The sequence below is a fragment of the Macrobrachium nipponense genome, chromosome 25, assembly GCF_015104395.2.
Source record: "Macrobrachium nipponense isolate FS-2020 chromosome 25, ASM1510439v2, whole genome shotgun sequence".
NCBI classification, from domain to species: domain Eukaryota; kingdom Metazoa; phylum Arthropoda; class Malacostraca; order Decapoda; family Palaemonidae; genus Macrobrachium; species Macrobrachium nipponense.
The window spans coordinates 65,613,506-65,630,345 of NC_087214.1; the positions used below are offsets into that span (position 1 = coordinate 65,613,506).

The following is a 16,840-nucleotide window of genomic DNA, read 5'->3' on the forward strand; positions in this document are numbered from 1 at the left end:
TTAATTCCACTACTAAAGATTCATATGACACTAAAACTTTTATCAATAAAATACAAGTATTTGCTATGACAATATAAATCATTGTGAAAGATCTTACCGGTTTCTGAGTAAAAGTTCCACTAAATGTTCCACCCTGCAAAATAAAATACAAGGAGTCAAAAACAACAAAATCATTTATACACAATAAAGGAGTATCAAAGCTCTCTAATGTATATACCCACTGGCTGTTTAACTTTATTTTAAATATGGCTGCTTGAATCTGCCTGAGATTACCTGAACAAGATCAATTTTATAAACCCTTAAGAATAAATGGAATGGAACCAAATCAAAGAATTTACAATGCAACTGGTTAGCTCAGCATCAACCTTTTTTTCAGTAACACTGCCATTCCTTAACCTAATAAAATTAGCTCAGTTCTGATGTAATCAGCATTCTGAAATTACATGGTAGGCACAAACTCAAGCAAAGTACTAAATAAAAGCTCAAATTAAGCATCATTGTTAACACTTGATAATGACAAACAGTTATTTCTCTGCTTATAATTTCTAACTGTTCTGGCATTTCATTAAAATACTTATAGCCCTGTGAGACTACTAAGTGAAATCTTGTCAAAAAGTCCACCCTGGTTCACCTCGTGTCTTTCCTCAGAGGGTAGCAAGATACACCTTCCAACTGGACAGTCTATGATTAAAAAAATCTCCTACAGTTTTTAAAAGATTCTCCTTTACTAACTGACTCATATTACAATGCTTAAGTGCAGTTCAACCTGTTTTATTGGTCGAGTATAAACCGCTTGAGGTTCCTACTTACACAACATACAAAGCTGCTTGGAGAAAACATCCTTCAATTATGAGTGATGTGGGTGGTAACGGGCCTTACTACAGGCTTCTGGTTTGTTTGCATGGTGTTTTAACGTTGCGTGGAACCAGTGGTTATTCAGCAACGGGACCAACGGCTTTACGTGACTTCCGAACCACGTCGAGAGTGAACTTCTATCACCAGAAATACACAGCTCTCACTCCTCAATGGAATGGCCGAGAATCGAACCCGCGACCACCGAGGTGGGAAGCAAACACCATACCAACCATGCCACTGAGGCCATCACAGGCTTCTGGGGATCTAGATAACTGACCTTGTAAGCGGTCAGGCTTATCAACAATTTAGGGATCAGTGTCATTCATCTCCAAGGGCTTGGGCTAATCAGTCTCCCAACAGCTCAGAGGCAACTATAATCTTATTTTTTTGACTTGATCACTTTTTCAGTTACATTGCTTTATTCTCCTGACTTTTTTGTTCTTTCTAACCCTATCACAAATTGGCTCTTAGCAGTCTTTGTGATATTCAGAATGCCTCACTTGTAATAACAAAGTCATTCTTTTCTTTTATGTAAAAGTCTGTACATCATAAAATAAGATGTTTCAGATTACCCATTCTTACATATAAAATTTTGTTTTGGCTTACCAAATACTGCGTTTAGCAAATTTTGATCCTCAGCTAGGGTAAAATTCCAAGACTACTTTCCCTCTGGCCTTTCTTCTTAGCTAAAATCCTCTATCAAATTCTAAAACTGATTCTGTCCTTCACTTAAGAGTGAATCTAACCAATCAGCCTTAAAATGACAAATTTTTAACCAATTCGTATTTTCCATAACTTACACACCTGAGGTCTTAACATTAGGATAAATATTCAGCACCAGCTGGAGACCAGTAAAGCTCAAACTAGCTCACCAACTTTACAATGTTTTAGGATAACGTTGAACCTTGAATATTACAATAGACAAAAAATAACTTGACCCTCAAGTGTCTCATGGACCATCACTTAGCGCTCAGGTCAGGTTTAACAGTAAGGATCAGTGCTCAGGTCAGGTTCAACAGTAAGGATCAACTTACCTCTTCCGCAGATGACAGATCAAGCTTGGGTTTCTTCTTAGGCCCTTGTAAAGCATTGAGTGCCGTTCGATTTGCATCTCTCTGCCTCATCTCCTCCATCTCCACACGTTGCATCTGGGGAAAAAAAAAAAAAGATCAGCTCCTACTTTGAACCTATCTGTAACTTACACTACTAGTTAACTCGACTCTGATACATATACATCACAATTTATTACACACTTCTACAGTTTGTACACAACAATATCTTACCTCCTTAGCCTTAGCTTTCAATTTCGCCTGTTCTGGATCTTCCGATTTACTTCTAGACTTTGCCGCTCTTAAAAGCATCTCTCTTTCCTGTTCATCTTTCCGCTTCTTTTCTAGTTTGTCTAGTTCTTCTAAAAAACGGAGTTGCCCTTTAACATCTTGGTGTACTTCATAACGGTTGTCACTCTGCAGGGACAATATATGATTATTTTCACTAACAAAGCAGAGAGAATAAATAGAAATATCTGTCAGTCATAGAGATCTATGAGGGGAATTCCCTAACCATCCAAAAGTCATCATCTAGGTGCCAGACATTTTACCACCAAATATGAACTAATACCTTTTATATTTGATATTTCTAACTAATACCTAATGCGAAGATTAATTGTCGATGTGCACTGTGTGTGCAAAAATGTAATTTCTGATGTTTCTCAAGGTAATTTTCTTGGCCTCATAGGTTTTGAAAATACTATATACTGTTTTTGGCTAATATCACAAGGGAGCACGTGATATCCTAAAAAATCAAGACATATACTGTATATGCAAGATCCTCAAACAAGAAGAATTTATATAATTAGACTTAGAAAGTACACTTTCTCAAGGATGATACTCATCCATGTAACAGACATTATGAAATAGAACAATAAATACCTTAATGATATCTAATCTGTGTTCTGATATAACTGCTAACTTTTCCACGATAGTTTTTAATCTTTCCTGTGTTGCATGAGATATGAGAGCCACAACGTCCTTTGGAGCATCTCCTAAGCCGTATTTCGAGCCTGCAAAACATCACGGGTAGGTAAAAACAAACTAAAAGACGATGTTTACATATGAATATGTCTCAGGTTACCTGAAGATCACTTTTAAAATGGCCATTTTCCTGGTATTCTACCTGCACCATGGCATAGACATAACTACTTTGTTCTCTTTGTACATATATGAGGGATATTAAAATAGAAAAAAAAAAATAAGCCATTTCTATTAATGATGAATAAAAACAAAATGAAGTACAGTATTAAGATCAGTAATTCTGAAGATGGAGGGGGGGATGCAGCTAATAAACCTTTACTGCAAAATTGATACATCACACAAATTAGAGATTACTGTGAGAACTTACATATTTGCCGTATTCTTTGTGATAATGGAGCGGTTAATAAAAAATTTTCATCTTTACAAGACCGTATCTGCGTCCCCACAAAGCCCGTCGAGTCCAAGATTCTCTGCGACTCCTCGCCCAGGTTGACCCCTCCCATTGCAGCGACATCGTTAATGTCGTCATCGGTCACGCCACTAGACGTATAGGAACTGCTGTAAAAGGAAATATGGAACAGCTGTAGATAACACATTCAAACTATAAAAACTCACTGAAATTTCAAGTGCAGGAATTGGTTCAGCTTAGGCTGAAATTCTGTTCATTTCAATAGATTCCAGCTGATCAGGGACCCTAAGAATGTGGTGATCTGAACCGATTCTGTTATACTTAAGCGCAGACCACTCTTGTGAGTTCACTGGGCAGGAGACACTTGTAAATTGTGGATGGACATCTCCATTAGCATGTTCCACATCCCCTGATTAAAAAAAATTTGGCTATGGCTTCTTAAGCTCTAACTATGACATGATAGGTGCCAATGTCATAATCATGTCTGAAACTAACGCTGCTCTTACTTCATAAGGTATTATTTCCTATAAAATACTTAGCTTGTTTCAAAACAAGAAAAGCCATGTGAATCTGACATAATGAACCTTTGTTTTTAGTTCACATGCAAAGGCATACTGTGCTGAACAAACTATATTTATATTTATATTAGCTAAACCAAATCAAAAAGTTCCATTCTTGACTCAGAACATCAGTCAAACAACTGAAAATACCAACAAGACAAAGTAAAGGATTTGGCAAAGCTTGATTGGAAGAATTCACTACATGTAACAATGAAAAACTGTAGGGCATCAACCTAACACAGCTCCAAGCAGAAGGTTTACAGCAAACCATTTAATCCTTCAAATGAAACCCTGTAAGGGATGATTAACGAATTATAAAGTAAATTTCAGCAAAATAATGGTTTAGTAGTCCACCTGAATGAAGTCAACTTATACCCAGCTTAGCTGGTTCCATATTATTTGCCTGATCACATGAACTGTCAAGCTCAGGTTGGTAACTTCAATTATTCTTGGGATACCTCAAGTTGAAATTTTTTGTTGGAATTTACTTACTTATAAGTGAACATTTATTTATTGAATTTATCGATATAGCAAAGGAATCAAAATTCAAAAACATCTCTATAGCACACTAGCCAGCAATGTAAACGTGCTTCGCTTATGACGAAAAAATTTCTTGGAATGAGGTCCAGTACATTAACAGAAATGTGAGTAAGGTCCAATCAAATAGTCAATCAGAACTGACAAACTGCACAACAAATACAAATGTGATCAGTGACATCCAAGAGAATTATAATAGAGAATCCAGGTAAAAAATGATATTGTTATGATACAATAAAGTTTGTTCATACTTACCTGGCAGATATATATATAGCTGTATTTTCTGAAGTCCGACAGAATTTTAAAAAACTTCCGACACACGCAGTGGTCGGCCAGGTGGTTAGTACCCCATTCCCGCCGCTGGGAGGCGGGGTATCAGGAACCATTCCCATTTTCTATTTCATAATTTTTATTTCCACTGCTCCCCTGAGGGGAGGTGGTGGGGGTGGTATCTTGACTTATATATTATGCTGGCCAGGTCGAAGTATGAACAAATCTTATTGCTTATTCATAACGAATCTCCATTTTGTTTCATGGATTTCAACTTAACTGGAATGTTAATCAGCTACATTATTAAATGATTTGGTGAGTGTTACCTTTCCAGAAATGAGGAATTTGTAAATAAACATCTTATAGTGAGTAACTGTGAAGTAACACTTCAGCTTAGGCTAAAATTCATGTGGAGTAACTGTTGGTTATGGGTATCTTAAATATTAATACATGGTCCTTGTTACTGCTTAACCAATTTTGCCCTTTAGAAATAAACCACTGACTGTTGTTTCAATACACCACTTCTCTGGACTTACCTGTAAGTAAATACTTTGTCTTTACTTTTATCTTTATCTTTGGTAGGAATCGCTTTATTAACGGTAACAGCTTTGGTCACAGTTGGAACAGTGGCGGTGGTGGTGGTGGTGGTAGTAGTGGTGATGGGTGCAGTAGTGGTTTGCGTTGACGGAGTCTGCCTTACAGTTGTCACTACGGTCTTCCCACTCTGAACACGCACCTGTTGTACTTGTTGCTGTGGAAAATTTGGACAATTATCTACGACATCCTGAACAACCAAGAAGAACTAAGTTTACAAAAGACTCAAATAGTAGTAATAAGAAAACACATGCCTTATGGTGCCACTAAACCATAGAATAGTACCCTTATAAGTCATGAGCAAAGTTATACCTATTTAAAAATTAGCTACACCCTTTCAATTTCATTGAATACACCAAAGCTCTTACTTTACCCTTCTTGCTTTGGTTCTTTTGCCTGGAATTGTGTGAATGTTACACTCTCTTCACTCTCCACCATAGCTTTGGTATAAGGCTTCCTAAGCTGGAGTCCCAAACCCTAGTATTTTTTATTTCAATCTTTCACCTCAACTACACCGCTTAGAACCTACTCTTCCCAACTCTGTTACAATTTCAAAATTCAGTTGTCCTATAATGCTCTCTGTGAACCTTTCCAAATCTCTCCCCTTGTTTGAGTACAGTCAAAATGGGATAAGTTAAATAATAACATCAGGAAAGGGGTCATCATGCCACAATATTCTCAAGAACTTTCAAAATTTCAGTCTGTCAATGACTAAAGTTCCCATACTCCTCCACACCACATCTTAAACCCAACGTATAAGTGATAAACTAAAAAGTCTATGTTAGGCTAAGGCCCCACCAAATCCATTGCGTATGTCCAACACTGCCAAAGCAGCCTCATCCGTCTATGAGAATGTTCGTCTTCTGCGTGAGTGGCCCAACTAGACAAACGAGTGACGGTTTCAAGACAAACAGTTCAAACTTCAGCAGCACTTCCGTCATGAAGGGAACACGCGAGGTTTAGCTCTGACTCATTGCTGTCAACCAAATTAGAGGCGTGAACAGTAGGGAAATCTGGACTCATGACATAAATTGAGAACAAGGATAGAGTGGAGAATATGCAACACTTTCATAAGTTACGACAGTGTCCAAACAAGTTTTTTTAATATTTTCAGATGCCGCCGAAAACCTTTGACTTAATTCACAAATATCCAAATTTGATACCAATTACAGAAGATCAGTATCAACATAAGAAACTTGTAGTATCTCTGAGGGAAGGATTACTGATTTCGAAATTTGTAAAGTTGCACTTTATTTTATTTAATACAAAAATTAAGATATGTAGATTGTGTGTGAACTGAACACTTTGATACAGTAACTTCTGAAACAAAGGTATTTACATAAATGTATCCATTAGAATATAATAAAAAAAATACTATAAAATCCTTTATCATAACCACAAATCATCACATCTGATTATAACTCAAAGTTGGGCAGGTGGTTCAAATGCAGGTGGTTGTAAGTCTACCACAATTTCTCCCTTCATGCGGACTCCAGCAGCTCGGAGACGCACGTCCAAGTGCGGCTAAAACAAAAAGTTTTGTTCCTTGCGCGACCAGTCCGGTAACGCCCCTGAAGCCACCCAAGCTCATTCGCCGTGTGGGCCACTCGTATTTGAACTGTGACAGTTGATTGAAATGCACAAAACGCTTAGCCGTGTTGGACCCACTCGACGCGCCGCGACAGATTCGGTGGGGCCTTAGCCTTAGTTCTTTCAGTATCCCTAACAAGAAACCTACTTAGAGGACACGGGGAACCAAGCTTACCATTTTTAAGACTTTATCGTAAGAGCTTTTTTAAAAACAAAAATCACAAAGGTAATTCAACCTACTGACATCTACTGTATTTTGGTGTATTCCAAATTTTCAACACCTGTCCAACACTTGTCTTGGAAAATAACAAACTTGATAATTGTTGTCTTAGATACCCTACGTCCAAGATATTCAAAGATTTATGTATCTTGTTTGATAGTTTGGAAAGGCCCCTCATTCTGGGGTGTTTCAGCTTCTGACTCTCATAGTACAGAATGTAAAGGAAATCCATTTGATCAATTACCCTTCCCCAAACTTTGCCCCTAATTTCTCTTTCGTTCATTTACACTTTGGAAATCAATAATTCCCTCACTGCACACTTTTGTGACTCTTGTCATGTTCCTTTGTTTACAAGGGATGACCACTGTTTCCTATATGGCCAAGTCCTAGCCTTCTTCCATCTCCCTCCCTAGTATTCTTCAAGCCTAAACTAGAAATGAGGATTTGGTTGTCTATCCCCTCCAGTTTTTTAATCGGAAAACAAAAATCCATTATTAAATTAATATTACATCAATTGTCTAGTCAATGACATCAAATAGATAAAAGACAAACCATCAATGTACTGAACACGAAAAGGCTCCCTAACCCTTGCTGATAGACACCGACATGCTTTTTGTGAGGTAATATACATGTCCCCCTATCTGAGACTTAGTTGTCATAATTAGGCAATCACAAAGAATTTTGATTGAAACAATTCACCAAAGGAATGCGTGTTGAAAATCTGATTTAATTCCAAGATTACATCATGGAATAGCGAACTTTACTAGATGGTGCTACAAAGTTCCAACCTGAGATGCAACCCACCAAATTAACCACAAGATTTTCAGTGTTAAGCATCTTACCCCTGCTAGTGCTCACCCTGAGAAGTAAGATTTAAGAACGTCACCATTTGAGTACCACCTTTTTTAAAAATGTCTTTGCTATTTAATTACCAATTGAATAAATTTTTAAAAATTTCATCTAACCATACCACATAACAAATAAACTGTATCTAATTTACCGCAACGACTCTTGTAGATGTTGCTGTGGCGTTTGGAGGTCGCTGAACTACAGTTGTAGCTGTGGCTGCTGTTGGGGGAACCATCCGCACTGTTCCTGATGCAGCTGGGGTTCCTGGCCTTGTTATAGACATCTGCAAAGTTTGAGAGGAAAGATACATTTTTTAGAAATGGAATTCTTGACTTGACATATGTACATACAATAATAAAATCCACATTTATCTATTTTTCTATTTTTATTGGACTATAGAAGATACACTAGTGATTTTATATATCACTTACAGTAGGTATGACTGTAGTGACACCCGTAACAGGTGTAACCGATGATAATGGAGGAGGACGAACACCATCGATGGTAAGCTCTCCTCTCGCCAACGACACACGTAGATAGGGTAATGTTTTCTGGAAGAGATATCACCAAAATTAATATAATACTGAATTTCAATGTACACAACACTGTACTCAAAAGAGTTCACTAATTACTGCTAGTAAGGCCAATGTAAATTGACAATGGCTGTTGAGTTGATTGCTGCCCTTTTATCAATATGTAAGATTTGAGTCCATTCTTGAAACAAACAATATGTAAGATTAGAGTGCATTCTTGAAACAAAGGTGCAAAACAAATAACTTAACTTGAGCTCAACTTTTAACTTAAGCACGACCTTTAAGTTTTATGTTTTTATAAAGCTGACGTGGACCACATTTAAATGATCTTTTTCTACCTAGTGTGTCCCTCCCTCATATAAAAACAGGACTGCTGTGAACAATCTCAAGAGTGGGAGAATGGGAGGTTCTTGCAATACATGGGTATATCGCTAAGAAATTTAGTTTTCTTTCATACTCTTTTCTATATCCACAATAGTCAAAAATATTTTTTAAAAATAGGAAGGTAGCATAGGACTGAAGTTGTAGTCTGTATGATAGCAATCACAACGATGTACTGGAATTCAAACTTGACCGAACAAAGGGTTTCTGAGTGATCATGCTTATTTCATTCACCAACTCAGTTTCAAGATAGTCTGCACAAATGAAAAAAAATAAAAATATGCAAATCTTGATAAAATTAAAGTGAAACATAAGTTTTAAAACTAAAAGATTAACTTTATATATAACAAACATAGTTTCCAGCAAAATCTGACACATCAAACTTAAAGATGTAACTGCAGGAAATTTTTTTTAAAGAGGATTTGTGATATATACACTAACCATACAACCATTTGTCACTGAATACAACAACTCTTTAATGCAATTTACATCACACTTACTTTGAGGAAAGGAACAAGGCATGGTTGAGGGGAGGAGTTCAGGTCCTTCTGCAGTTCCTCAGTAAATGCCTCCGGTTCAACTCTGGCATCAATCAATCCCTGAATTAGGTTGCGAACATTGCGAGCAACTGGTGCTCGCTGCTCATTTGCTAACTTTAATAACGTGGCTAAGAAGTTTTTACACTTAGTTTTTGCTGACTCTGCCGTGATGGTTTGCTGAAAGAAAGAAGTAGTGCCATGTTATACTCTCCTCAATCATCGTCATTTACATTTAGAAATAATTGGTGTGCAGGCAGTCCCTGGTTGTTAGTGCTCTTGGTAAATGGCGATCCAGTTTTATGGGGCTTCTCTGGCGCCATAAAATCTGTGATTTTATAACTATTTCACTGAGGAATTAGGGAATTATCAGAATAAGCCTATATGTTTTAAACCAATTTCCAAAGGATCTTTTTTTTTATTTGTTGGAATAAAAAGATTGTCCTCAAAAATCATAATTTAAAACAAAAATATCCAACTTCATTTCAACGTTAATACTGCAAAAAGTTCTCCCACAATGGGTATCAGACATAAGTTTACGCTAGACATTCATTTAGTCTACACTGAAAGTTATAAATAGACACTATTTCAAAAAACATATATTTCACACCTGTCTACAGACAGAATGAAAAGTATATTCAAATCAAGTTTATATTCATTAATGACTGAAAGAGTAAAGGAAATATATTAACCTATGCCGTAAACTAATAAACAGCTCAAGAGATTGGGAAAATTTCAGATTACACTGAATTTAATATAATGATACAAGCACTAAAGATTATATTCTATAAAGCCTAGATATAGAATTCCTTTGGGAAAAAAGATTGGAGAAAACGTTTGGTCTTCAATTCTTAAATCTAGTGTAAAAAAGGTCCACAAATAAAATATGCATGTCAAGAGGAACTTCAAGTCGTGGCGCAATTTTTAAACACCTTAACTTTCATCCTTTCTTTTGAGCCATTTCTGGTCAACTTTTTAGATGACAAATCCTTTGGGCCAAACCAAATTAAGGTAAGCATTATAACCTTGTGTTCTTATTAAATTACTTCATTTTCCAAGTGTAAATGAATATGATCCAATCCAGAGCTGATGTCTGTTACTCAGTGCCTTGGGATCTCATCCTTGAAGAAAAATGTTTTGTAGCATAAAGGACCTTGTCCCACAAAAGGCTACGTGATAACTAAAGGAACTAGTTAAGGAGCTAACACCTTGTTTTGTAATGGTGTCATCTACCACCAAGTATCATCTGACACCAGAGGATTCAACAATTTAAGGTACGTATATATATTTTCTCTCCACATAAGGACATCAGCTTTAAAATTTCCTTAGATGCCTAATTTTTCAACATTCATCTTTATGGCTGCCCGTAAATTATTTCTGACTGTCCAAAGTGGTGTGCTATTATTAATGGATGCACCTAAATTTACCAAGATTCTGACAAAGTTACTAGCATTGTCCTGCATACATGGGCTTAACGGGAGAAATGCCATATCAACTATCTATTACCCAAATCATCACTTGAGCACCATCTCCCATCCACCAGAGCTACTGTATACTTGTCAAAGTTGTATCAATCCTAATTTATTACAGAAATATGGGATTTAAGCTGAAGTCCAAGCGCGCAGACAAATGAGGTCATTCAGCACTGAAAAGGAAAATTGAGAGTAGACAGGTTTGAAAGGTTTAACATAAGGAAAACCTACAGTGGGCCCTACCAGACCATCAACACTCATTTATCACGAGAAGTATTACAAACTTACTCCTGCAGTTGTTGTGGTGGTGGTGGTGGTGGGTTGAGGCGCTTGGGTTGCTGGGGTGGCAGAGGTGAGAGTGGTAGGAGTGATGATTGTTCCAGCTACTGTTGACACAGGTACTGCTGGTATGGTGGTAACTGTCCCAGTCGACGCTGCTTGAGTAGCTATGGTAGTGGTGGTGGTTGCTGTAGAAAGAACTGCAGTGTTCTGTAAACAAAATGAAAACACTATGACAACTGAAAAAATACTTTTCACTTTCATTATTACTTCCATTTTTCCTATTTATCAATCTACTAAATCATTTTTTCTTTCCTGTATTTCAAATTACCTTCTGGTAATTTTTTGCTGACAAACACCATGTTCTTTGGAAGCTTGAATTTTGGAGTCAATGGCCCAGTGGTGGGCTTGCTCCATACAAATAAGGTTCACTTTCAGAATGTTAATATTAATACTTTTAAATACATTGTAACAAGAAAAATATAGAAGCATTCAATAAGAATAAATAAAAATGACAACAAAATGGTCTGTGTTCTCTAGGTTCACTTCTTGGATTTCATGTGCTTAAATAATTGAATTTATCACTTCCAACTTTTAAACAAGTATGCAGTACAGCCATCAAATGAATTAGTAATTTCTTAGTATTATAACTGACGGTACAGTTGTACGTTTTTCTTTTAATTTTCATAATTTCAAAAATAAGTTGAATTAGTAGTTACAGGCAAATTGGCAACACCTTCAGGCTTCAGCACATGACTTCACGTGACTATTTTTGTACTTATAAATCAACAACAATTTTTGTAACTTGAGACCAAAAGAACCAAATTACAAAACAGCAACACCTTTTTTTGATTTTATGTCTCAATTACACAGCGAGATAGAAATCCAAATAGCTCTATAAAATCTTATTATAAATAGGAAGCAATTGTGAATCAGTTTGTTGCAAATGAAAGGGTGGTTCTGAATATAAATATTAATAAGACCTGGGAGCAATCTCCGGCTAATTAAAGACAAGCAGAAAAGCTTTGAGAAATCCGACAGATTACAAGCAGGAATACAAACACGTTTTGTGGGAAAGTGGGAAGCAGCTGCAGGAAACTTAAAGAAAGACTGTAAACAACCATAAAGTATAGGTCATGGGAAAAATAAGAAACAATGAAAGACCGTTCCTTAATTATGGAAAACTCTCAAAAGCTACCAAGAATAGCATCATGTCCTTGGATTTCAAACAAACTGCACTTTCATAGAAAACGTGGATTTCTCCTAATTCCTCAGACTGAGGCAATACCTCCTCAGTAAAATATTTTGTAAAAAAAAACTTCCACAGAAAATTGACGACTTCCTTACAAGTGCACATTAACTCAAAAAAGGCAAACTATTCCAGACTGACAGAAGGGAGCACCTGTAATTCCAGGTAGCTAACCAATCCCTCTCTATCAGGATAAAGTCCCTCTATAATGGCTTCTAAACAGTGCTCCTACTTTACAAGAACATGCCTATTCCGAGCTAGTCAAGCTGGATTGTTTTTGTTAAGCTGGAGGGATGCTACTGTAATGCAATGATATATATTCCAGGAAATAAAATTAGATTCACACTGAAACAAGTTCTGATATTAGGACAGAACTCTTCTGTGCCTGATTAGATCATTAAGTTTGCAACTGGAGAAAGTAAAATTGCTGGGAGCAGCTTAGGTCGTGAACTCAGTATCACTAAAACTGGTTGTATAATGTTTTATTCTCTAGTTACTGGACGGCTAAAGGCAGGTAAGAACCACCCATAGAACTAGGGGAAGAAATTAATTCCCAACTGCAAGGCTGCAAAAAGAACACTGGGTAACTCCAGTCTCTTAACAGGCTATGCACTTTCATTAAATGGGAAGATGAAGGTGCGTCTGACTTCCCTCCGGTTACCATCACAGGAGCAATGAGCTCTAGTTAGTAGATAGAAGCCTTTAAGCCCCAGTTGTTCAAACCGTCTTCATAAATTTTTGATGATTGATCTTCAAGGTGATGTCTGGGTAACATGGGAGGCACACTGAATTCCAGGTCACTCCCTGAGGTCTATAGACAGGAATGTCAAAATGAAGGTGAATTTATCTGCCAAAGCTCGCAGGAACACCTTTTATAGCAGTTTCTAGAACACAGTGTGAAAAATGAGAATTCATACTGGAGGAAGAAACTTCCATTGCTATCCCAACCTCATGCCAAAGAAGAAGAGGAGGACGATGCTTTCAACTGTAATTAAAGTTTTCTGTTTAATTCTCAGCTCAATGAATTTTGACTACATGACCCCTTCATGCCTTCTTCATTTGACTCTTACATTCACAAGATTACTTCTTTCACATTCATCTACCTGTTCTTTGCAAAGTTCTTCTAAGGGGTATGAGGGAAGAATTCTATTTTCTTCTTCTCCTGTGCTTTGGCTTGTCAATTGTATGGCAAGTTAAAAAAAATAAAAATAACTTTAGTCCCCGTAGCAATGCAGGTCCACAACTTGTCTCCTCCTCCTCCATTATCTTAATTACTGGTCACATCATTGTCATGATAAGACCTTTAACATCTTGTTTCCATTTTCTTAAGTCTATCGATCTTTAAGACTGCAGTTGATCCTTAAGGAAATCTAATATGGTCCCATCTAAATTATAAACAGTCAGCGATGGGAATCCACAGAAGGATGCAGCTGGTTCAGGTTTTGGATGGCAGAACTTAGTTTGACAGCCACAATTCAGCAGCTTTGCTTATGTCCCCATCTAAAATCCATATCCAGATTGTGGCACGTTTGAAACGGTGATCAGATTTCACTAGAGAAGCTAGTTGGTGCCTCACAGCTGCTTAACAATTTGACCCCCTCCACCTTCACCTCAATGAATCTTGGAAAGCCATATCAATCCCTGTGGAATTTATGGTTCCAGTAACAGACATGGTGCTGCTGGACCTTCCGTGATGACATGATACCATCTGTGTCAGGGTTTCCTTTAGAATGCCTTAGGTCTTGAATTTCTGATGCTCAGTAACAGCTCAGCTGGGATGAAAATTAACCCCCAAAAGACAAGGAGCCACTTTTCTGGCTTTCCAACTCCCGACGCCGAACCACTTTAGTGGCCCAATTTGAACCGCGCCCCAATACTTTCAGAGACAGATTTCTTACACCAGTACCGTGCTCTCTGATGCCGTATCAATACTTGAATGTCATTGGCTAAATGTTATTACATCACAATGACATCATTAGAATCCCGTTACTTAATTGGTTAAAAGGTTTATGAAATGGAAAAAAGCAAAAATTCCCGGGAAAACTTGTCTCGGCGTTGGTTTTGAGTGTTCCGTGAACGGCTCTCGATAACTACTATCTTTTATCGTTATTTTTGTAATTATTACAGGTTAATATGGGATAAAGACAAAATAGAATGATTATACAAGTTTTAAGTGATAATAGGAATTACCAGTAATGGAATAATTCGTATATTGTATAAGTGAATTCGTAGCAAAAGCTAATATTTTTTCGAATGAACATTGAAATATCATGGTTGGCGTCTTGGTTTCGAGTGATAATCTTCATCATAATTCTTATCTTTCATAATTATTACATGCTGATATTGAATAAAAACATACGCTCTACTTGGGAATGCCAAAAATGTGATGTTGGGCTTTGTGCTGCATGCTTTGCTTCATATCATAAGAAGAACTAAGAGTAAGTACCGACTTATGGATGTACATATATTTTTCCTTTTTTTTTGTTTAGTATACTGCATCACATGTAGATAATATATGAATATGTGCATGCACTCATGTTCAGATATATATTAATATTAATATATAATATATATATAATATATATATATATATATAATTATATATATTATAATTATTTTTATTTTATATAATATATTATTATATATCTATATATATATAGATATATAGTATATATATATATATATATATTATATTATATATTTTATAATATTGATATATATTTTATATATATATAATATAGACTATATATATATATATAATATCTATCTAGATATTATATCTATTATATATCATTTTATATATACCTATATATTATATCTAGCATTATATAATTTATATTTATTATATATTTTATATCTATATTCATATATCTTATATATATCATACTTCATATTTTAATATATATATATCATATATATTATATATTTTTATATATACATATAGATATATATATATAATTATTTTTCTATATCATAAAATATATATATATATATATAATATATATATATATATTATGTATATAAATATATGATATATATATATATATATATAATAATATATATATATATATATATATATATATATATATATATATATATATATATAATATATATATATATATATATATATATATATATATATATATATATATATATATATCGAGCTACAATGTCCTTTAATATCTAATTCACTCTACCTCGGAATTAATATATTTTCATATATGCTTAACCGAAGGGGAATTTTTTTTTCTCGATAATAGATTTGCCTGGACCAGGGCGCGAACCTATGGATCCTTTCAAACCCAGGAACGTCAGTGAAGCTTTATCTACTACACCACCGCGAGAGGTTAAAAGTTCATGTCGCCTCTCACCCTCATATACCTTTCGCGCGCAGGTAATTGTTGGTTTGGAGACAACAGCAACCCACCTCGACTCCGGTAGTGTTTGTAGTGCTTTTGACACCACGTAGCACTACAAACACTACCGGAGTCGAGGTGGGTTGTCGTCTCCAAACCAACTAATTACCTGCGCGCGAAAGGTATATGAGGGTGAGAGGCGACATGAACTTTTAACCTCTCGCGGTGGTGTAGTAGATAAAGCTTCACTGACGTTCCTGGGTTTGAAAGGATCCATAGGTTCGCGCCCTGGTCCAGGCAAATCTATTATCGAGAAAAAAAAAAAAATTCCCCTTCGGTTAAGTATATATGAAAATATATTAATTCGGAGGTAGAGTGAATTAGATATTAAAGGACATTGTAGCTCGATATATGTATATGAATCACGGAAATGTGATATGACTAACTATATATATATATATATATATATATATATATATATATATATATATATATATCTAATAAAAGGAGCCCATAAAAACACCAAAATGTAGAGAGAAAAGTACTATATTTCAGAGACTGCTGTCTCTCTCTTCAGGTATATGAATGAGAAAAGTTTACAGAAAATGGTGGTATTTATACCAAGAGATTCGTCCACAAGTAAGCCAATTTAGGTCACCCCCGCTGATAATCTTCCTTTAATCTTCTTAAGCGTTGGTTGAATGAACACTGCGTCGGCGATGTCCGATGTCCAATTCCCTTTTGAGATGTTCATTACCTGCTTCTCTTTTATTAAGGCCGATTCCATCATTTGACTCTTGTACCGGCAGTTGCTGCTATAAATTACACGTGACATATTCCAGTTTATTCTATGGTTATGTTCATTTATATGGTTGAAAATAGCCGAGTTCTGTTGTCCATACCTAACTGACCGTTTGTGTTGTATTAATCTCTGGGGAAGTGATTTACCTGTAAATCCGATGTAAGATTGGTCACAGTCCTGGCATGGGATCTCATATACCCCAGAGTCTTTGACAAAAACTACAGCCGTGAAGAGATATGTTTAAAAGGAGTGTTACTAAATGCTTTAACTGACCTTCATAAGAAATATCCTGTTCCCCGCAGATTCATGATAGCC

General features: G+C 35.9%; 1 protein-coding gene across 1 annotated transcript in view; it reads right to left on the reverse strand.

Moving 5' to 3' along the window:
- The window catches only part of LOC135199480 (transcription initiation factor TFIID subunit 4-like), a 53,700-nt gene that overhangs the window by 4,572 nt on the left and 32,288 nt on the right, over positions 1-16,840 (reverse strand). The window contains exons 5-14 of the mRNA XM_064227572.1: positions 11,128-11,328; positions 9,332-9,547; positions 8,349-8,468; positions 8,069-8,200; positions 5,201-5,415; positions 3,256-3,446; positions 2,787-2,917; positions 2,139-2,321; positions 1,890-2,003; positions 98-133 (exon numbers count right to left, since the gene is read on the reverse strand). Of these exons, the coding sequence (XP_064083642.1) occupies positions 98-133; positions 1,890-2,003; positions 2,139-2,321; positions 2,787-2,917; positions 3,256-3,446; positions 5,201-5,415; positions 8,069-8,200; positions 8,349-8,468; positions 9,332-9,547; positions 11,128-11,328 (1,539 nt within the window). The remainder of the gene's footprint in view (positions 1-97; positions 134-1,889; positions 2,004-2,138; positions 2,322-2,786; positions 2,918-3,255; positions 3,447-5,200; positions 5,416-8,068; positions 8,201-8,348; positions 8,469-9,331; positions 9,548-11,127; positions 11,329-16,840) is intronic.